Source organism: Aulostomus chinensis, chromosome 18 (assembly GCF_037954235.1).
Source record: "Aulostomus chinensis isolate RoL2024-O1b breed Wild chromosome 18, RoL_Achi_v1.0, whole genome shotgun sequence".
NCBI classification, from domain to species: domain Eukaryota; kingdom Metazoa; phylum Chordata; class Actinopteri; order Syngnathiformes; family Aulostomidae; genus Aulostomus; species Aulostomus chinensis.
This window is the reverse complement of record NC_141337.1, coordinates 14,744,125-14,762,450: the sequence shown is the minus strand read 5'-3', so window position 1 is coordinate 14,762,450 and position 18,326 is coordinate 14,744,125. Positions and strand designations below refer to the sequence as shown.

The 18,326-nt window shown below is 43.2% G+C and overlaps 1 protein-coding gene across 6 annotated transcripts; it reads left to right on the top strand.

Moving 5' to 3' along the window:
- Positions 1 to 1,004: 1,004 nt before the first annotated feature.
- sack1ga (scaffolding CK1 anchoring protein Ga) lies at positions 1,005 to 18,326 on the top strand. Of its 6 annotated transcripts, none has more exons than XR_015110073.1 (5): positions 1,005 to 1,836; positions 3,063 to 3,230; positions 9,247 to 9,371; positions 9,761 to 14,790; positions 16,104 to 16,244. XR_015110073.1 is itself a non-coding variant. In XM_086185254.1 (5 exons), the coding sequence occupies exons 1-5, from the start codon at positions 1,384 to 1,386 to the stop codon at positions 16,602 to 16,604; spliced, it is 1,923 nt and encodes a 640-aa protein (XP_086041380.1). In that variant the 5' UTR covers positions 1,005 to 1,383; the 3' UTR covers positions 16,605 to 18,326. The 6 variants fall into 6 exon arrangements, 4 of the variants coding, with proteins under 4 accessions (XP_086041380.1, XP_086041379.1, XP_086041378.1 ...); XR_015110072.1 differs by having other exon boundaries at positions 16,101 to 16,231; XM_086185254.1 differs by having other exon boundaries at positions 9,761 to 10,436; positions 16,104 to 18,326.

Genomic DNA, 18,326 nt, shown 5'->3' with positions numbered 1-18,326 from the left:
TTTACATGTTCATCCTTCCAACAAGATCTGGCAAGTCAGCCAAATCCATGCCTGCACTAAAGCTGGATCAGGAAGCTTTGAACCTGACCTGGCCCAAAGACTCCTGCTATCTGGGCACCGAGACCGTTGAGCTGACTTTTTGATAAATGGTGTCACCGCGGCAAGGTGGACAATTTTAAAACTCTTGATATTTGATACTTTGAAAATGTAAACAATACATGAAGATTTCTACAAACTGGGATTCAGTCACAGCAGGACCCGTGCAGTTGCAGCTTTAATGAGGACCTGAGCATGAAAATAGGCCGGAAGTTCACTTTAGCGGAGGTGTGCGCTCTCTCGGTGCTTTTTCGGAATTCAGTAACAATTCTTTACCATCTCTGAATTCACAAAAGCAAACCAGACCCCTACTCTACTGTGGACTATTTCTGGAAAGCCATCAGTATTCTCTGACGTGTTTCCTCCTCTGGCAGTCGGAAGGGTATTTATGACATGTAATTGCCCGGCACACAAACCAGGCTCCATTGAGAGCGTAATCCACTGACAATCAAGCGGCTCTTTGAAGGGATTCAAGTTCAAATAAGGTGGTTAAAGTCATAAAAAGCTATCTAACACCCTGGACGAAGGGCTTGTTTTGGATGCTATTCTTGTGAAGACGTGTTTGTTGGCTTTTATTGCGTAGACTTCTCGGAGTGATCAAGTTTAGTAGGTACGTATCAAAATTTTAATGCTAAAACGTGACGTTCCCAAAGGGAAGGTGGGCATTAAAGGACTATATACTGAACATATTATATTCCCTTAAAGTATTCAGATTCCATAATCCCTTATCTTTCAATCTGGTTTCTTACCTTTCAATAAAGTCGTTTGTTCTGCTCTAATCTACTCAGATCAAAGGCCCGGGCTCTGCCATTGGCTGGCACCCGAGCTAGAAACACGTCAGAACAGGTGCGAGAGTTCTGCTGATGGTTTTCATGTGACTGCTAATGATTTAATGTGGTTTAGGGTTACAGGGTTCCTTTCACTCGGAGCACGCAGCATAGAGGAGCTCCTGGAAACCCCTCTGGGTCACACGTGTGTGTTTTGGTGTGTGTTAGTGGGTGTGTTTCGCTGTAAGGGTCACACCTGTTGGGCGGTGCCACCGTAGGGGTGTCGCCGTCTCTCTCGGTCTAGACACTCGGTACCGGGGATGAGAGAATGGCCAGCTGTTGATGCAGCATGGCCCCTCATGAGGACTACAGGGTGGACCGAACCAGAGGAGGACCTGGAGAGATGTTCCGCTGTCTGGAGCCTTTAAACGTTGCTTTCTTTACTGCAATTCTGGAGGAGTTTAGGAGAAGTGTTCCGGGAGACTTGGCGGAGTTTTAAAGTTCTCTCTCCTGCTCCGGTATGGCTCTGTCCCAGATACAGTGTCTGGACAACAACCACGTGAACCCGCGTACGCACGAGTCCAAACCGGAGTTTTTGTACTGCGAGGACCAGAGGCTCGCGCTCGAGGCGCTCCTCAAAGATGGGCGCGAGGCGTTCGTCAAGTATGTGGAAGCTCGCGGCCTGCGGGGTTTCCTCTCGGACCTGGAGCAGGACGCTCTGACAGGGACGGCAGAGCCCTATGACCCGGGCTTGGACATCTTCCCAGAGGGCGCCGAGGAAGACGAGCCCCCGCTGTCACTTCACTACTGGCCGGAGCTGTCGGACATGTCCATCCCGCAGATGGACCTGGGCTGGCCGAACAGTGACGCTTACCGCGGGGTGACGCGCACCACTGTGTACACACAGCCGCCGCTGGATGGCCAGGCGCACGTCAAAGAGATTGTCAGGAAAATGATTGCGCAGGCGCAGAAGGTATGTCATTGTTGGACCCACTCAACATGAGTTTATTTAACCTGTCTGTGTTTTGTTAGGAATTTAATGAGCCACACAAAGGAAAACAAATTAGATTGTAATTGAATACCAAGTAGGCCACATCAGTAGAGCAGTAGTTCAGGAAGAACCCCTCTTTCTTAACTCCAAACTTCAAAGTTGTTGTTGTTGTTGTGTTAAAGTGTTACCTTGAGCAGTTGTGGTTCTGTCAGGCAGGTCAGAGTACACACTGATGGCCAGATGAGACATTCAAGAGTAAAGTGCAACCTGACTAAGCTACTTTATCAGGGACTAATAGAGGACCTGTATGCTGTGCCAGTGTGTGTATCAGGGCCGGTTCTAGGGCGGGTCAGCGGGGCCCAGCTTGGACCCCCTCCAAATATAAGTCTCCTTCCTTAGAGCGGGACACCACCACTGGCTATAATGGCTCTGAATAAACCGTTAACAACAACCCATCGGTTCTGATACAAAGTTGTGACACTGGGGTGATCTTATGCAGTTTTTGTACATGAACTAAATACTGAACCTTTTTGGTACACGGCCTCCTCTGAGTGGAGGGTGCCCCCGTGATTAATAGCCCCCACCCACCCATGATGAATTAATCAATCGAGTTAAAGATGTCGATCTGTTTCCAGACTCTTAAATAGCAGGATTTGTTGTTTGTTGGGTTTTTTTGTCAGTTAAGACAGCAAATGGAGTGTCTTTTGGTTTTGGACTGTTGGATGGACACGTTTTTGAACACTTTGAGTCTTTGGAAATGTAGATTTTCAAATTTTGTAGACATTTAATGGAGTGTAAAATTCCTCAATGAATATTCAGCAGATTCATTTGTGATGAAAATACTCAATTGCAGCTTTAATGGTATTTTTTTGAGCAAAGCAGCAGATACTGTACGTAAATATGGGAGTTTAAAGCCTGGCAGGACAAAGATAACAGCGAGCTGTTAACGTGCAGACTTCTGTCAGTGTTTTTTTTGTATCAGAAGCTCATGTGAACAGATTTGTCTGGAACCTGTGGAACAGCTTCTCTTGAACCTTGTTGTTTTAACAGAAGATTTAAACACTGTTTGCATCTTCAAGTCTGTCAGTTGGTAGCTTGATCCTGCTGCACTCTTCCAGGTCGTCTGCACGAAGTATTTCCCATGTGCACCATCTGAGTTTTTGCGTGTGTGTGTGTGTATGTGTGTGTGTGTGTGTGTGTGTGTTCAGGTCATTGCCGTGGTGATGGATGTCTTCACGGATGTTGATATCTTTCGAGATTTGCTTGATGCTGGATTCAAGAGGAGGGTTTCTGTCTACATCCTGTTGGAACGCACAGCGCTACCTCATTTCCTGTCCATGTGTCAGAGGGCTCAAATGCACGCTGGACACCTCAAGGTGAGCCGGTATCTCACATGATTATATTTGCAACTTGCACAACTGTTAAACGATGCAAACATTTCAAAAAAAGATACGGGATCATATCAAATTACGTCTGTTGAAACATTTTCCTTTGGGTCAGTTTGTTGACACCAACGCAAAAATAGGTAATGATAACCAAAGTAGTAAACCGACAAAAAGTAAAAGGGAGTTTATCTCTCCATGAAGGATAAATAGTGTTGTTTTTCACGTGTGCCATGTTTAGTTCAAGTTGTGGCTAATTCTGAGGCTGCTTAAAGCGACACTTTATCCAAAAATGTATTTTGGCTTTATGCTCACAGATAAACATCTTGAACTGACGAAGAAGGCTTTTTTTTTGCCTCCTTCATCAATGCTTGACTTCTTATCACTAGCTTGAGATTATGTAAATGGGCATTTTTGTACCATTTTGCTGAGTTAAGCTGTCTGTTAGCATTTAGCTTCAAGCTAAATATACATGGCTGAGTCTTTACTGCTGTTTTGAGCTAAAAACGAACTGTGACACTTTCACTTGTGCGCTATTCTGCTAAGAACCGGATGCACAAGCTGGTTGAACACTGCGTTGTGTTGGACAACTTGCTTGAGTTTTTGTAAAATGAAGTTTTTGGACATTTTTATTATTTTTAGTCATCTGTTAGCTGTTACCTTTAACACCAAATCTGCATGGCTGGCTCTTTCTGTATTCTGGGTCACAAAGAAGTAACGGAATAGGGGAAATAAATTCTTTGTGAGCTCAACACATAGATTTGTTAGTACTTGAAAGGCAAAATCCAATTTTTGGGTTAAATATCGCGTTAAGGTGACGGTGAGCATGGGAATTGGGCTTGGGTCTTTAGGGAGTGGCATTTTTTCATTAAAAAAGGCAAAATTTCACATGCAGGTTGGTGCATCACATTCATCTGTAGTTGCTGCTGGGTCTAATCAAGTATGAACTACACGTAATATTCATAATCTGTAGAATTTTTCTATCATTGATCAAGCTCGCAAGAAAGATAATAAGCAGTACAGCACATGAAGTGCGGTGCATGAAAGTGGAATACAACACCTGTATGAAGCTCTGTTCCACAACAGCGATGGCGTAGTTTAACGGGTTGTGATTTAATATAATCGTTAAGAGAATGAAACTAGAATAAAAGGAATTGCAACGACCGTTGTAGTTGTTTTGCTCAGAGTTGGGCTCCATGGGTCTCACCTCCTTCCTTTGTTTAGGTCTGGTAGAGAGCTCTTTCCTTACCAGAGCAGTAAACTACAAGGGCGAGGATTCTGTGAGACTTAATCCATAATTCATGGAGCCACCCTCCCAATGGATCCTGAGATATGCCTTTTGGGCAACTTCTCAAATTCTAATCATCTACAGTGGCATTCCACTGAACTCACAGAATTTCTACTAGCCATTGCCAAAAAATGAAAAAAAAGAAAAGAAAAGAAGGTACAATGAAATGGAAGTAAGAACTCGGCTTGCCAATTTGATTGTGTCTCTCAGAAGTGAACAGCTGCATACCTCTAGAAAAATAACCTACCCATGAAGGAGTAGATAAAAACAAAAAGCTCTTCTATAAAACATGGACACCTTTTAATTTGCCGTCTTACATGTCTGCATTCAGGCAGGATGTCTCTTTTTTTTTCTGTTGTTCGGGACCATTAAACCTAACCTGTCCCTGGTGTGGTGCAGCTTCTTATAACAGTTAGTCTCTTTGTATTATCAGTGAATGCCATTGGAGCCGTTGGTATTTTTGCAAAACATAAATGTAAAATGTATAAATATAGAAAAGAAGGTAATGCTTGGGCAGAAGCCACTCGATTGAGAAACCAGCAACGCTACAATGTGGTTAAACTAGTAACGCTGATACTGCCCAGCATTGCTGTACTGTGACATTTACAGCGATAACATTATTGCTAACACACACACACACACACACACACACACACACACACAGCTTGCGAAAGATATGCACGCAGACACGCTCTGAGATCTTTGGCACTTATCCAACACAGTAAAAAACATTGTAAAAATACATTTTAAATATTTCAAGATTGTCACTGTAGTTCCGGTGGACATTCGACTGGCTAATTATCTTGAGACAGTAAGACAAGCAACTGCAGAAGAGATATTTTCATGAGAGATGGGTAAGTGAAAGCACATGCCTTCTCTCTCTCTCTCTCGCTCCATGTCACACGCACAAACACACGCACTTACTAAAATCTTTCCAGCTGGCAGTGTACCATGGATAAATGAGTCTACCCTGAGTGTGTTACTTCATAACTGGCTGGCAACTCCAAAAAAAACACTAGCTAGTTTGGACATGTGAAAGTGAGTTATTGGACTAATAACAACTTTAACTGCTGTGAATTGTATTATTGTCGAGACAAAAGTCCTTTGATGTAGCTGCCAAACTTCCAAACGTTTTCTTTTTTACTCACGATAGCCAAAATCAGATCCCTCAAATGAACCGCACGTATCACATGATCACTCTATACTGGCTTGTGTCAGACCTGATGACTTACTCCTTTTAGAAGTTGCGTACAGTGACTCCTCATGTGTTCATGAGAGTAATCCTTAACAGTCAAATGGTTCTGTCCTGTATTTGCGAGGTGGAAATGAGGCAAAAATATAGAAACAAACAGGAAATTACAAGGTTTGTACAGTCATGAAAAACATGGAAAAGTCATGGAATTAAAAAAAAAAAAAAAAAAAAGTAGACATTTTCAGGTTTGTGATATATAAATAAAGTCGGAAAGTTTTAGCAAAGTCATGAAAATGTTCTTCACAATAAACAGCAATTGCAAGACCAACCGAGAGAAAGTTTTTCTGGGTTCATATTGGTTGATTTTGATACATGTTGGTGTCGTTTAAGAACCATTTAGCTTTTTATTATTTTTATGTCAAATCTACGCCGGTACAATTCGACATAGATTTCTCCGGTACCTTTCATGCACAAACGGGACAACGCAGAGAATGTACGGTATGAAAAATGTCCTGAAATTGTGAAAAAGCCATGGAAATTTATTGGTAAACAGTGCGTAGGAATCCTAGATGTAGTAGGCTAGGATTAGTTTCACAAATAGAAACATGTATTTGTATGTGCACAGATACACCGTTCTGGAAACAGAAGCATGAAACAGGCGCGCGCGCACACACACATACACACACACACCAACACACACACAAATGTGCGCGTGCTCCCCTCTGCCAGTTTATGCCTTGGAGGAAGTAAAGGGAAACACAGAGGCAGTAGCGGCCTGACAGACTTTCAGTACCATCTGGATGTGGATTAGGAGCAGAACAGCAGAAAATGCTGGTCTCATGTGGCGGTTTGTGCTTCATAAACATAAATCCATGTACTGCACGGGAACAGTGACAGATGACGAGCCAACAAGGCTGTTGTAGGTTAGCAAGTTAGCCGTTTTTGCTACCTGATTTGTTGTCGTGGCGTCTGTCTCCACTCACTTGCTATTTACTCACATTCTCTGGGATGTTTCAACTCTGTGCTTTTCTTCAGTGCATGTTGTTGTTGTTTTTTGTAGCGTATCTGCTCATAGCAAGTGCAAAACTGCCTGAAGAGTGGCTGCACACGACCCATGTGTAAATCAGTCAAATATTTAATAGCAGAACAGCTCTGCCCCAGAATTCCTTCAATGCTTTACTTTTTTGTGCTGTATTCTGACGGATTTGTCATGAAATGTGAATTTTTTCCAGTTCCTATTGAGTTTTCATCTGACAGCATCAGCATTCAAACATGACAAATGTTATAGACCAGAATTTTTACCCCCACTCAAAGTTGATATATAGAAAATAAGCGAAACAGTTCATGTTTTCATGTTATTTGCTTTGCTGGGACTCATTGGAGAGAAGCTGTCAGTTGCTTACGTTGCCAGAAAAGTGCGTCTGCATTATAATGGTCTGGGGGATGCTTCAAAGTGAGTCTGACAGGCTTATGGACATGGTTTCCACTTGACATCCTTAGGGGAAAGCTACACAAAAAGTGGCGGTTACATTGAGAACGAGCAGCTCATAGGCTTGGCTACTGAAGGAGAGGATGATTGACAGGACATTTGACAGCTTGATGACAGGGTTTTTTAGTGAGCCATGAGTGACAGGAAGGAGTGTAGGTGGAGGAGTGAATAGACAAGACGGGAGGAGCAAAGAGGAGCCAGATTCTTCTTAGTCGAATGAGGAAGTTTCAGGAGACGTTCCAGCTCTGCTCCTTTCCATCCAAGATGTGTGGACCTAAACTCCACGTCGACTAAACTTATAAGGATCGAGCTTTTCATCACTACGTTCTTTCTAGAACAACGAAGGGCTCATCACCTGCATCTTGTGGCCAAAAAAAAAAATGCACACACACAGAAAAATTCCTTTTTCTGATTTAATCTTATCATTAAGCCAAAGGAATGTAGAGAGAGAAAGAGAAGTGAGGAATCATAGGAGGAGAAAAATGCAGCAGTGTTTCTGCTGTGAGATAAACCAGAAATAATCTCTCCAACAGATGTCTAGCGAGGCGCGTTGTGTCCTAAGAGGACGTGAGGGCCAGTTTGACACTGTGGTCTTCTCCAGGTGAGATGGATTCAGTCTAAACTTTGTCCAGGTGGCTAAATCATTAAGTCATGACATCAAACACCTGGACAACAGCAGCCACCTTCTGTTTGAATAAAGCACATCAGGAGCACCCTTGAATCCCCATGGAACAGCACAAAGCTGCAGGTAACATGAGATGATGCAGTTTATACCTGTTAGTTACACACAACAACGCTCCATCTACGCCAAAAGAAAAGCTCAACTTCAACACAATCTAATGTAGCTCCCGTGAAGTGGTTCTGGATCTCCCGAATACTCCAGTAAACCCCTATATGGACCAGTAAGTGTTAATGGGAAACTGGGGAGCTGCATACCTGGAGCAGCTTCCTGAAGTCGAGCAGAAAAATATACTAAATATCTCAAAGGCAATTAAAAATGCAGACGTTCTGGGATCTAGAATCTCTTTTTTTCTTTTGTCAGTTGGGATGCATGACTTAAGAATTTTTGCTGATATCTGACACGCTGATATTTTAGCAGATTTCTCTTTTCCAATGAATCCAAGTTTGAATCCAAGTTTATAAAAATATACACATTTTGTTCATACTGAATTTAAAAAAAAGGCACTATTCTTCCTTTCCATATTGTTTGGAAAAACCCTGAAAAAAATACACGATTTATTCGTGTTGTCTCATCATCCATGATGAGCAAAAAAGGAGAAGAGACCTGATATAAATTCCCATCTGAGAAATTATTTGATTTGAAATAATAAGTAATATCTCATCTTATTTTAAAAATGACCATCATCAAGTTCTTGAAATCTGTGAAATACTGAGCGTGAGCCATTTTACTGTTTTCTTCTTTTCTTACTCAATGCATGGACAAAGAGAATTAAAGGAAGGAACCAGGAAATAAAGGACTTAAAAGGCTGGAGTCTGTCCCAGCTGACATTGGGTGAGAGGCGGGGTTCCCCCTGAATGGATGGCAAGTCCATCAGGGGCAATTAGGGGTTCAGTATCTTGCTCAAGGATACTTGGACATGGTCACCGGGGAAAATGAGGATCGAACCAGCGACCCTACAGTTGCTAGACAGCCACTCTACCTCTGAGCCACGCCGCCCCTTGGACAGTTAATATTCCAATTTATTTATTTAAGGCTGCACGGTGGTGCAGTGGTCAGCACTGTTGCCTCACAGCAAGAAGGTTCCAGGTTTGAGTCCAAGCTCCAGCACAGGATCTTTCTGTGTGAGTCTCCATGTTCTCCCTGTTCCTGTGTGGGTTCTCTCTGGTACTCCAGCTTCCTCCCACAGTCCAAAGACATCAAGCACCCCCCCCCCCCCGACCCTTAACAGGATAAGTGGAAGAAAATGGATGGATGGATTTATTTATTTAGTAAAGAAAAAAAAAAGATTCCCACTAACATTAGCACCTGACGCGCGCGCATGTGTGTGTGTGTGTGTGTGTGTGTGTGTGTGTGTTACAGCACCTGCGTGTACGCTGCACAGACGGGACAGAGTTCTACACTCGGTCCTGCACCAAGGTCAGAGGGCGAATGGGACACAGATTCATGTTCATTGATGGAGACAAAGCTGTGTCTGGGTCATACAGGTCAGTGTGTGTGTGTGTGTGTGTGTGTGTGTGTGTGTGTGTGTGTGTGTGTGTGTGTGTGTGTGTGTGTGTGTGTGTGTGTGTGTGTGTGTGCCAGTAGGCTGATTGAAGGGGACAGATCCCTATCTGAGGGCTACACCTGTCTTTGTTTCAGAATGTGGTGTCAAGAGATATGAATAAAGAATACACTGTTGCTTTAAGCTGATGAACAGGTTGCAAATGCAGCATTCTGTATGTACAAGAGAAGGAAATGTATTTAAAGGATTGTCCTAAAGTAACTGGACAGAAAAAAAACATTTTCATTTCAGGATGTCATGAATGTTTTTATTGGAAGTTTCTGTTTGGTGTCAGTGGTGTCAACTGCTGTTTATTTTCTGTGTGTCCTATAGCTTCACCTGGACGTCATCACGTCTGGACAGAAATCTTATCACCGTGGTTACAGGCCATGCAGTAGACACGTTTGACCGACTCTTTCGCTGCCTTTACATGAACTCCAGCTTTGTTGACCTCCGCCAGGTCGCCACAGTGCCTGCACCTGAGCCAGAACCTATCCCACAGCCAGCCGCCGTTGCCCCTCTCCCTGCTGCTCTTGCTAGAAAAATGCATAACCCCAAATATGCCCTTGTATTTGTAGAGAACCCTAGTCCTACTCCTACCACCGACCCCTGTGCTGACCAGGAAAGCCCTAAAGAGGCCCAGAATCTTACGAACTCCCAGAAAGGGAAGAAAAGGAGGGCTATTAAAGAAGCTCTTGAGGAAAATGTTCCTCTTCATCCTGGGCTTAGTAATCTTGAGAAGGCATGTTTGATCTCATACCTGCCCACATGGCCAGAACCTGACCCCCCAAGTGATGTTATTGGGTTCATTAATGTTCGAGATTCCAGCAAACCCACTAAAGTCCATCTGCAGCGGTCTGAGAGGTTTGAAACCAGTCAAGCAATCAGGTTTAGCAGTCCGTTTAGTATGCCCAAGGAAGTCCTGCCAGAGGTGGCCAAGCCCAGACAGCGGACTACCGAACCTGTGGGGGTGTCTAAGCCTCGGGCAACACAAGATAAAGCTAAAGAGGTAGAGTGTGTAGTAGACAAGCTACAGCCAACGCACTTCAACACACAGTCTGGTGGTATAAAAATGAATGCAGAGGAACCTAAACAGAGATCAGCTACAACTGAACCAAAGTCCAAACCTTTTAGAGAATCTAGCAAGGCTGAGCACAATCTACACTCAAACACATCGAAGAATCAAGACACAGGTCACACCACTGCGCGCACACTTTCCCAAACCAGCATCAAGGCCCCTCCTCCTGACAACGAGACACAAACTGTCACCACAAACAATCCTAAACCAGATTCCCTACCTGAAATAAACACTGATAAAGAAGCACAAACTAAAAATAATCCGAGCACACCAAGTGCTGCTGAACAGAGGGCTCCCACCCTGAGCTCAGACTGCAAACAAACCTCCTACCTGCTTCATCCCACTGACTCAAACTCAGAAGAACACACACAAACACTGCTGCCTCATGCAGACTCACACGCACAAATCACCCAGACCCAAACTCCTGTCATCCACAGCTACATGCACTCTCCGCCTGTCAGTTCCACTTCTTTTTCTGCAAATAATCACATCTACATTAGCACAGAGCCCTCTGGCGTGACTACCAATGCCTGCGATTGTTCATCTGCCACGTCCTCCTCTTTGATTTCCACTCCTCCCATCCTTAAACCTCGCACTGTCTTTCTGGTTATTAAAGATGTCCGGAACCATCAAAGTACCAGTACTGTTACTAGGCCTGACAGTCTGGCCAGGGAGCAAGTTGACCACAGTGAGCCCTCTATTGCAACTGAGGCAGAGACACCAGCAGATAACAGTCCCGTAGCTGGAAGAAAACCTGGAGTACAAAAGGATGATGGGAACATGGAAAATCTTGGGAAAACACGACAGCAAAAACAGAGAGAACCTTCTCCAGAGGAAGCAGTTGAAGAAGCAGTTGGACCACCTGACATAGCAGGAACCCAAATGGTTTCTGGGACCAAATTACAAACCCAATCAGATGGTTTGATCACATTTGCTGACAATGTAAAAGAGCCTGAAACTTTGATGTTAGCAGACTGTTATATAGCTCCAAAGCCACCGGCAGAATGTGTAGCCACAGCACAGACAGAGACCAAAACTGCACCAAGACCCCAAACAGACCGTGAACTTGCTAAAGTTCCAAAAGAGAAAAGGGACAACAGAGCATACCTTGCAGAAGTAGGTGAACCACAGAGAAAATCATATTGTGGATTGGATCCAAAAGATGTAGGTGTGCTTGATATTGTGGGCCTGAAAGCACCACCACACAACCAACACTTACATAATAACAGCACGGATCATGCACTTGAAGACGAACTAAGTCAGCAGGGTAATGCAGGTGTCACATCAGCATGCCACGGAGATGATAGGACAAATGCATCAAGAAATAAGACAGTTGGCACCTCTAAAGAACGGACAAGCTGCCATATACCTAAGAAACCCCTGCGATTATATTTGTCCAACCCGTACGTACAGAATATGCGTTCACCTGAGAGAGAATCACAATCTGCCCTCATAGGCACCACAACTCCAGATGGCCTTTTGCCATGTATACCTTCCCCAGACTCCGAAACACACGCACCAGACTCATCACGTGACACTCCAGACTTTCGAACACTTTCTCCTGATGTGAGTGATGGATATTTCTCACCCATGGAAGCTCTCTCCACAACCTCAGAGGAGTATTATGAATGTAGCGACTCCCCCTGCCAGGACCCCGTTATTGACCGATCAGCGTACCGCAGCCACGGGACAACAGAGGATCACATTAATAACACACATATTCCAAATACTCCTAATTCCACTAGTCCTGCATACAAAGGTAAAGATTCAACAAAGATCATAGGAAAAGAGCAAGATTACCAACCTCCCAAGAGAAAGAGGATGCTAAACAAATCAGCAGCAGAGAGGCTGGTTGACGGTGGACCGAATCCAGGAGAGTCAACCAGTGTGGGAACAGAGTCAAGGCAATTGTCCACTGGTGAACATAAACCAGACAAAGACTCATCTGGGGTTGAGAGACCCAAAAAAGTGTCCTCAGGTGGCCAGATGGCACCAGGATGCAGCAGTGAGGAGACAAAAGACAGGACGCAGTCAGCCAGAAAGACTGAGAGGCAGAAGGTATGACCAGAAAGGCAGCAGGTTGTCATTCCCACAGTACCTTTGAATTTTCAACCATGTCACACTGATCTAGCTAGCAGAACAACAAGGGCGTAGGTTTGCAGAAATGCCCCCAGTTATATTTGAATGACCGGTTTGTTTGGTTCTTGTGGTGAAGTCCGATAAAGTGACGTGCCATCCCAAGACTGGGAGCTACAAGATGCTGTTCAAGGCAGCATCATGGCAGAAGCTACAACAAGAGGATGGCTTTCAAAAACTACTAGCTGCTAATACTTACAGATGAATTAAGGGAGCACAGTGTAGCGCGCCTCAGGCATGAACGCTGTTCTGAGGTCAGTACATCAGAGACCCAAGCTGACAGTGAGTGCTTGTGCTGTGTTGATGCTAATAAATTAAAGAATCTATAAAGACAGTAACGTTAGTGTGGTGCCTTTTTAGATTATTGAATCTTAAATTGCTACGTCACCCAAAAAATGTTTTTTGCCTTTCAAGTACTGACAAATATGTTTTGTATTATGTTTCCAAACTCAAAAAAGATATTTTTCCCTGCCTTCAACACGGCTTTGTGACTCCATAATGCAGAAAGAGCCGCCAGCCATGTATGTTTAGTTTGAAGCTAATGAAACTTTGACCATATCTCGAGCAAGTCGTTGGTGTACTACACATTGTCTTTGACAATCGGCACTGCGCTACCGTGAGGGGCTGACTGACTCCACGAGCTGGGCGTGCTCTCCAACAGCTGGAAGTGTTTGTGTTTTTTTGGCTCAAATTAAAACATTTGGGAATGACTGGGCACATGCCTGGATAAAGAAGAGGTGGATTATATCAGTTGATGCGCTTGAAAGTTTGGAAACACTTAGCGTTCGTGTGTTTGCTGTTCTTTTGTTGCTGCGTCTGTTGTTAGCCAGAAGTCACCAGTAGCTTCAAGCTGAATATATGTGGTACTTTCTGCCTTCTGGAATGACAAAGAAGTGACTCAGAGGAAAAAAACAAACATCTTTGTGATATTTGCACATGTTTGTGAGTACTTGAGAGGTAAAACACCTCCAAAGTTTATGTTTGAGGTTTTGTTTTGGTTTTTTTGGAACTTTTTATTTAAATTTTTTCAGTTAAACATTGAACAATGTCTGAGACAAGGTCAGTGATGTAAAAAGGTACAAATGGCGGTACAAATGTATATCAAATAAACATTACACATTGTGATAATAAGGATAAGCAAACAAGACAGACAAAAATGAATAAATAAATAGCTAATAAAAAAAAGAATGAATAAATGATGAGGTTAATAATAATAATTTAAAAAAAAATCCACATCGTGTCAGGGTCCGTTTCCATTGCTTTAGGAACAGCCTCAACAACCCAAATAGTTCATATTGTTAGATATTTTCCGACCATGCTCCACCTTCGTTCAAAAAGGTCCACTTTCAGCTGTAATGATGCGGTCATTCTTTCCATGAGATAAACCTGTCTCAATCTCTGTTTCCATTCAGCCACAGTCGCTGCTTTAACTTTCTTCCAGTTTGCTGTTATATTTTTCTTGGCAACCAATCATAAAATATGCAAAATATATCTTTGGTCAGCAGTGAAAAGGTCGACCGGTACAGCACCCAGCAGGTAGAGCAGCATGTTTGATGGAATTTCCCTTTTCATAATTCTCTCAATTTCGTCTTTAATCTTTTTCCAATATTCAAGAATAACCGGACAGTCCCAGAAAATGTGCGTGTGATCACCTATTTTACCACACTGTCTCCAGCATAGAGCTGCTGAGGGGTCTTCAACGAAATTTGAAACAGCCAAAGGGGTGCGAAAAAATCTGATTTTAAGTTTCCAGTCGAACTCTTTCCACTGCTGACTGCTGATACCTTTATGACTGCTGTTACAAAGCTTATCCCAAAGTTCGTCTACTATTATTATATTAGATTCCAATTCCCATTTTTCCTTAATATTATAGGTATTTTCATCTAAGTCTGATGAGAGTCTTTTATAGAGGTGGGAGACATGTTTATGTAATGTTTGAGTTTTTTAAAGTCATTTTTAATTAGATACTTATGTGCACTATCTCAAGTAGATTCTGCTTGAGTGCTTGTTTTTGCAAAGTAACAGTACTTTTGCTTGAGGACAGTTTTCGACTACTCTACCCAACCCTGCATGCCTCTAAAAGGATGGTTTTTGTGTGTGTCCCTACCAATGTTGAGACCTAACCTACGCCCTTGCTACACAGTGAAGGGTAAGACACGACACTGAAACACGGATCACAAGTCATATCATTTCAAAGTGTTATTGGAAGATATGGTGGTTTGACGATGAATCACGTTCAACATTCAGCATTATTACATTTTTTAATGTGCCCTGTCCTTTTGCAGGCAGTTAGATGAAGACTTGAGGATGTGTTTAAATACGTTATTATTAGTATTATTTCTCATAATGCATCAGAGGTTGTGATTAATCATATCCCATCATACCAAAGGCCCTGATAATTCTAAACGCTGAAGAATAGTCCGACGCAAGTTTCATTCATGTTGTATCCGTCTGTTTGAATTTGCTGTGTGTGTGTGTGTGTGTGTGCGTGTGTGTGTGCGTGTGTAAGTTTGTTGAGTATGCACCAGCAGTGCGTCACTAAGTGAAACACATGACACTTGTTCATTATTGAACAAGGAGACTCTGTGTGAGTCAAAGTTACATACTTTTAATCATGCGTACTCGCTCACTCCGATGCAGCATTTATGAATCTGTAAAAGATTGATAGTTCCACGTTTATTGGCATTTCACATGTCTTTAGTTTAACTCAACGCTGTTCTGAGTTCAGCTTTCACTCGTAGATATTGTGTTCATGTGAGGTTTGCATGGTTTGCCCCAGCTACAGCTAATATTAACAAAAGTATCAATAGAGCAGGTCTCAACTCGGCCCCAGAGGGGCATCACGATCTGAATGATTAATCGGACGCTTCCGTTTTGACCACCGAAATCACACACGTGTGTGTCTGCGTGTGTTTGTGTTGTGTGTGTGTGTGTGTGTGGGGGGGGGGGGGGTGCAATGAATCTTTCATTTTAAATTTGTATTTTTTTCCTCTCCACCCTGGCCTACGTTGTCGCATCCATCCATCAGGTGTCAGATGTGAGAAAACACGCAAACACCAATTGACAGACATGCCGCCACAATCAGCATTAGAAGGCAGCAGGCACAGCCAAGCCACTGTGGCCGCTGCAGAAGGTGGAGATACATAAACCACCCTGTGAACAACCACAATTATGCCCCACAGAGGCCAGTTAATTACTGATTGTTATTTTAAATGTGTGCAGTCAATTTGTCCTGCATCTGCTCTCCCGCCAGTCGATGGTGACACACGATCATGTGATTCATGCAGCAGAACGGTCAGAAACAGAAAAACACGGGAACGATTTTACACTGGGAAACAGTTAGATCATGTTAATGACATATAATCAGGGCATAAAATGAGTGACAGAACACAACACAATAAACCAGTAAACGGGTATTATTTGTTCTAATGTACTGATTGTCCTCTCCTGTCCTCCCAGCAGCAAGACAGCAGAGCATTCTCCCCTCCACGACCTACTCAGCCATCCAGACCCACTCAATCCATCTTGCTGATGGGGCCTCGTCCGTGGGGAAGCCAACCACTGAACCAGGCAGAAAGCAAGGTGCTCCAAAGTAGTTCACAGGGTTACACATCATCTACCCAAAAAATGGTGTCCAGAACATCACCTCTGCAGGCAGCTGGACACAAGCAGCCCGACGTCTCTCAAAAGTCTCCGCTCGCTCAGGGCAGGGCGAGAGCTGGACAGGACCAGCGCTCATACCTGAAACACTCAAACATGCAGCAGCTTTTCCCTCATTCCCAGAGTCACACGTTTTCAACACAGGAAACGCACAGGCACTTGGACGGAAAACTTCCATTTAGCGTCACCTTTAGCAGGTTGTACAGTCTTAAAGGCCTAAAGGATAAGATGAGTAAGCTACCAGCACATAGCAAGAGAAGCAGCACCAGCTCTCCAGTACAAGGACACAAGAAAACAAGCTAGTCTGGTACTGTCAGTTATCCTGGGATCAGTTTTCACATGACAAACAACAGAAAGGACAGGCTCGAAACAGCAAAACCTCAGAGAAAAAGACTGCCTGGCAGAAATACCAAATGTAGTTGGACATAGCTTTGCACCACCACATCCACTCAGGGTTAACTTATTGCTGAGGTTTTGTACATGTCTGGACAAGTAACTTTTTTTTTTTTTCACATGGTGGTTCTGGGATTGACCTGCTTATGCCCTTTTTGATGAAGATGCACTTTCCAGCAGAAAGCACCCACCAGCGCATGATGGTATTGATTTTTGGACCAAACATTGCTGGAGACATCTCAACGTGAACCACTGCTGCCTGCCACAAACATAAACTTTGCCCTTCCACACACGCAGTAGCAGGAGTTTGTCCATTTCAGACATGTTGCTGACTTCTGGAAATACTGTTTGGTTTGAGGAGAGATGGCGCCTGGGAACGGGAGACCGGGTATGAGACAGAAATGATGCTGCGGCCAACCTTGCTGGTTTATATTTGGTCAGTAACATCCACCACCAATTTGTCTCACAAATTCGACAGTAATTCACCAGAACTTCTGTCCCCGGTTCTTCATTAGGGTCTTTGCGTAAGAGCCTCTTCTTTTTCATTCTTGAATGTATCTGCTTTTGCTGTAGTCCCAGAAAAGAATTGTCATCAAAACACCCTCTTCCTGTCGCAGGTGTGTGTGTTCAATGTAACCCATGTGGCCACCATACCAAAGAATTAGACCGTTTAGAACAACCACTTTACTCTTTGTATTACAATTGTTACTTCTGGGTTACTTTAAACAATCATGCATTTTTCCGCAGTGATCACTCAGGGCTCAGTGAGTCCCAGTACTTATACAGCCTCTACATTCTTAGCATGCTTACTAGCCAAAATTGACTTTACATCGAGCAAAACCATTGTTACATGGATTAAGTGTGACAGCATTTTGAGGAAATTGTCTTATAATGAACCACTACCTGTAGTATAACTTGTGTTTTACTCTGTCAAATTTTGGGGGTGGGGGGAATTCGCATGAGGAGCCCTACCATAGCAAATAGAATTAAAAAAAAAAAAAAAAAAAAGTCTGGTCGTTGATTTATTCCTTGTTTTCACAAAATCCCATTTACATTCAAAATGTTCCTTTCCTGGATCACAAAGTCACAGCGATTGTATCCAAACAGAGCATAGTCAATAAACGCCGGACAGACTTATTATTCTGGAGACGGAGATGTCCTACAGATTAGAGCAGCGTACCTTAAATTTCTCTGAACAAAAGTGGGCGAATGTGAACAGTTGTTGTTTGCAGAACTAATAAACTGAGTGAGTACGGAAAGAAATGGTGATTTTATAAGTTAATATCACCCTTAGCCAAAGACTAACATAATTCATATCTTATCAGACAGTAGAAAATAAGAATAAACTCCAGTTTGTAGTGCTGTTCAAGGGGACAATGAACTGGTGGACTTTCCAGTGTTTTGTGTACTTACTGGCAGCTTTTGTTGACTGTCACAGTTTTGTTTTTTTAAGATTTTCTATTCCTTGGGGGAGTATAAAATCAAACGTTTCTGGCAGTGCAAAGTAGGATGAGCTCAATTCTTTTACATCAACTATAGATCATGAATCATGGATGAATACCCTCCGGGGCTGCGAAAGTCTGCTCAGCATGCCGATTGAGACACTTGACACGTGCGCGAGCCGCAGAGCAG

Excerpts from the sequence above, each read along its gene's own strand:
- sack1ga (XM_086185251.1), top strand. The coding sequence starts at position 1,384 with ATGGCTCTGTCCCAGATACAGTGTCTGGACAACAACCACGTGAACCCG. Across the intron at positions 3,231-9,246 it reads TGCACGCTGGACACCTCAAG|CACCTGCGTGTACGCTGCAC; the intron begins GTGAGCCGGTAT and ends TGTGTGTTACAG. Across the intron at positions 9,372-9,760 it reads GCTGTGTCTGGGTCATACAG|CTTCACCTGGACGTCATCAC; the intron begins GTCAGTGTGTGT and ends TGTGTCCTATAG.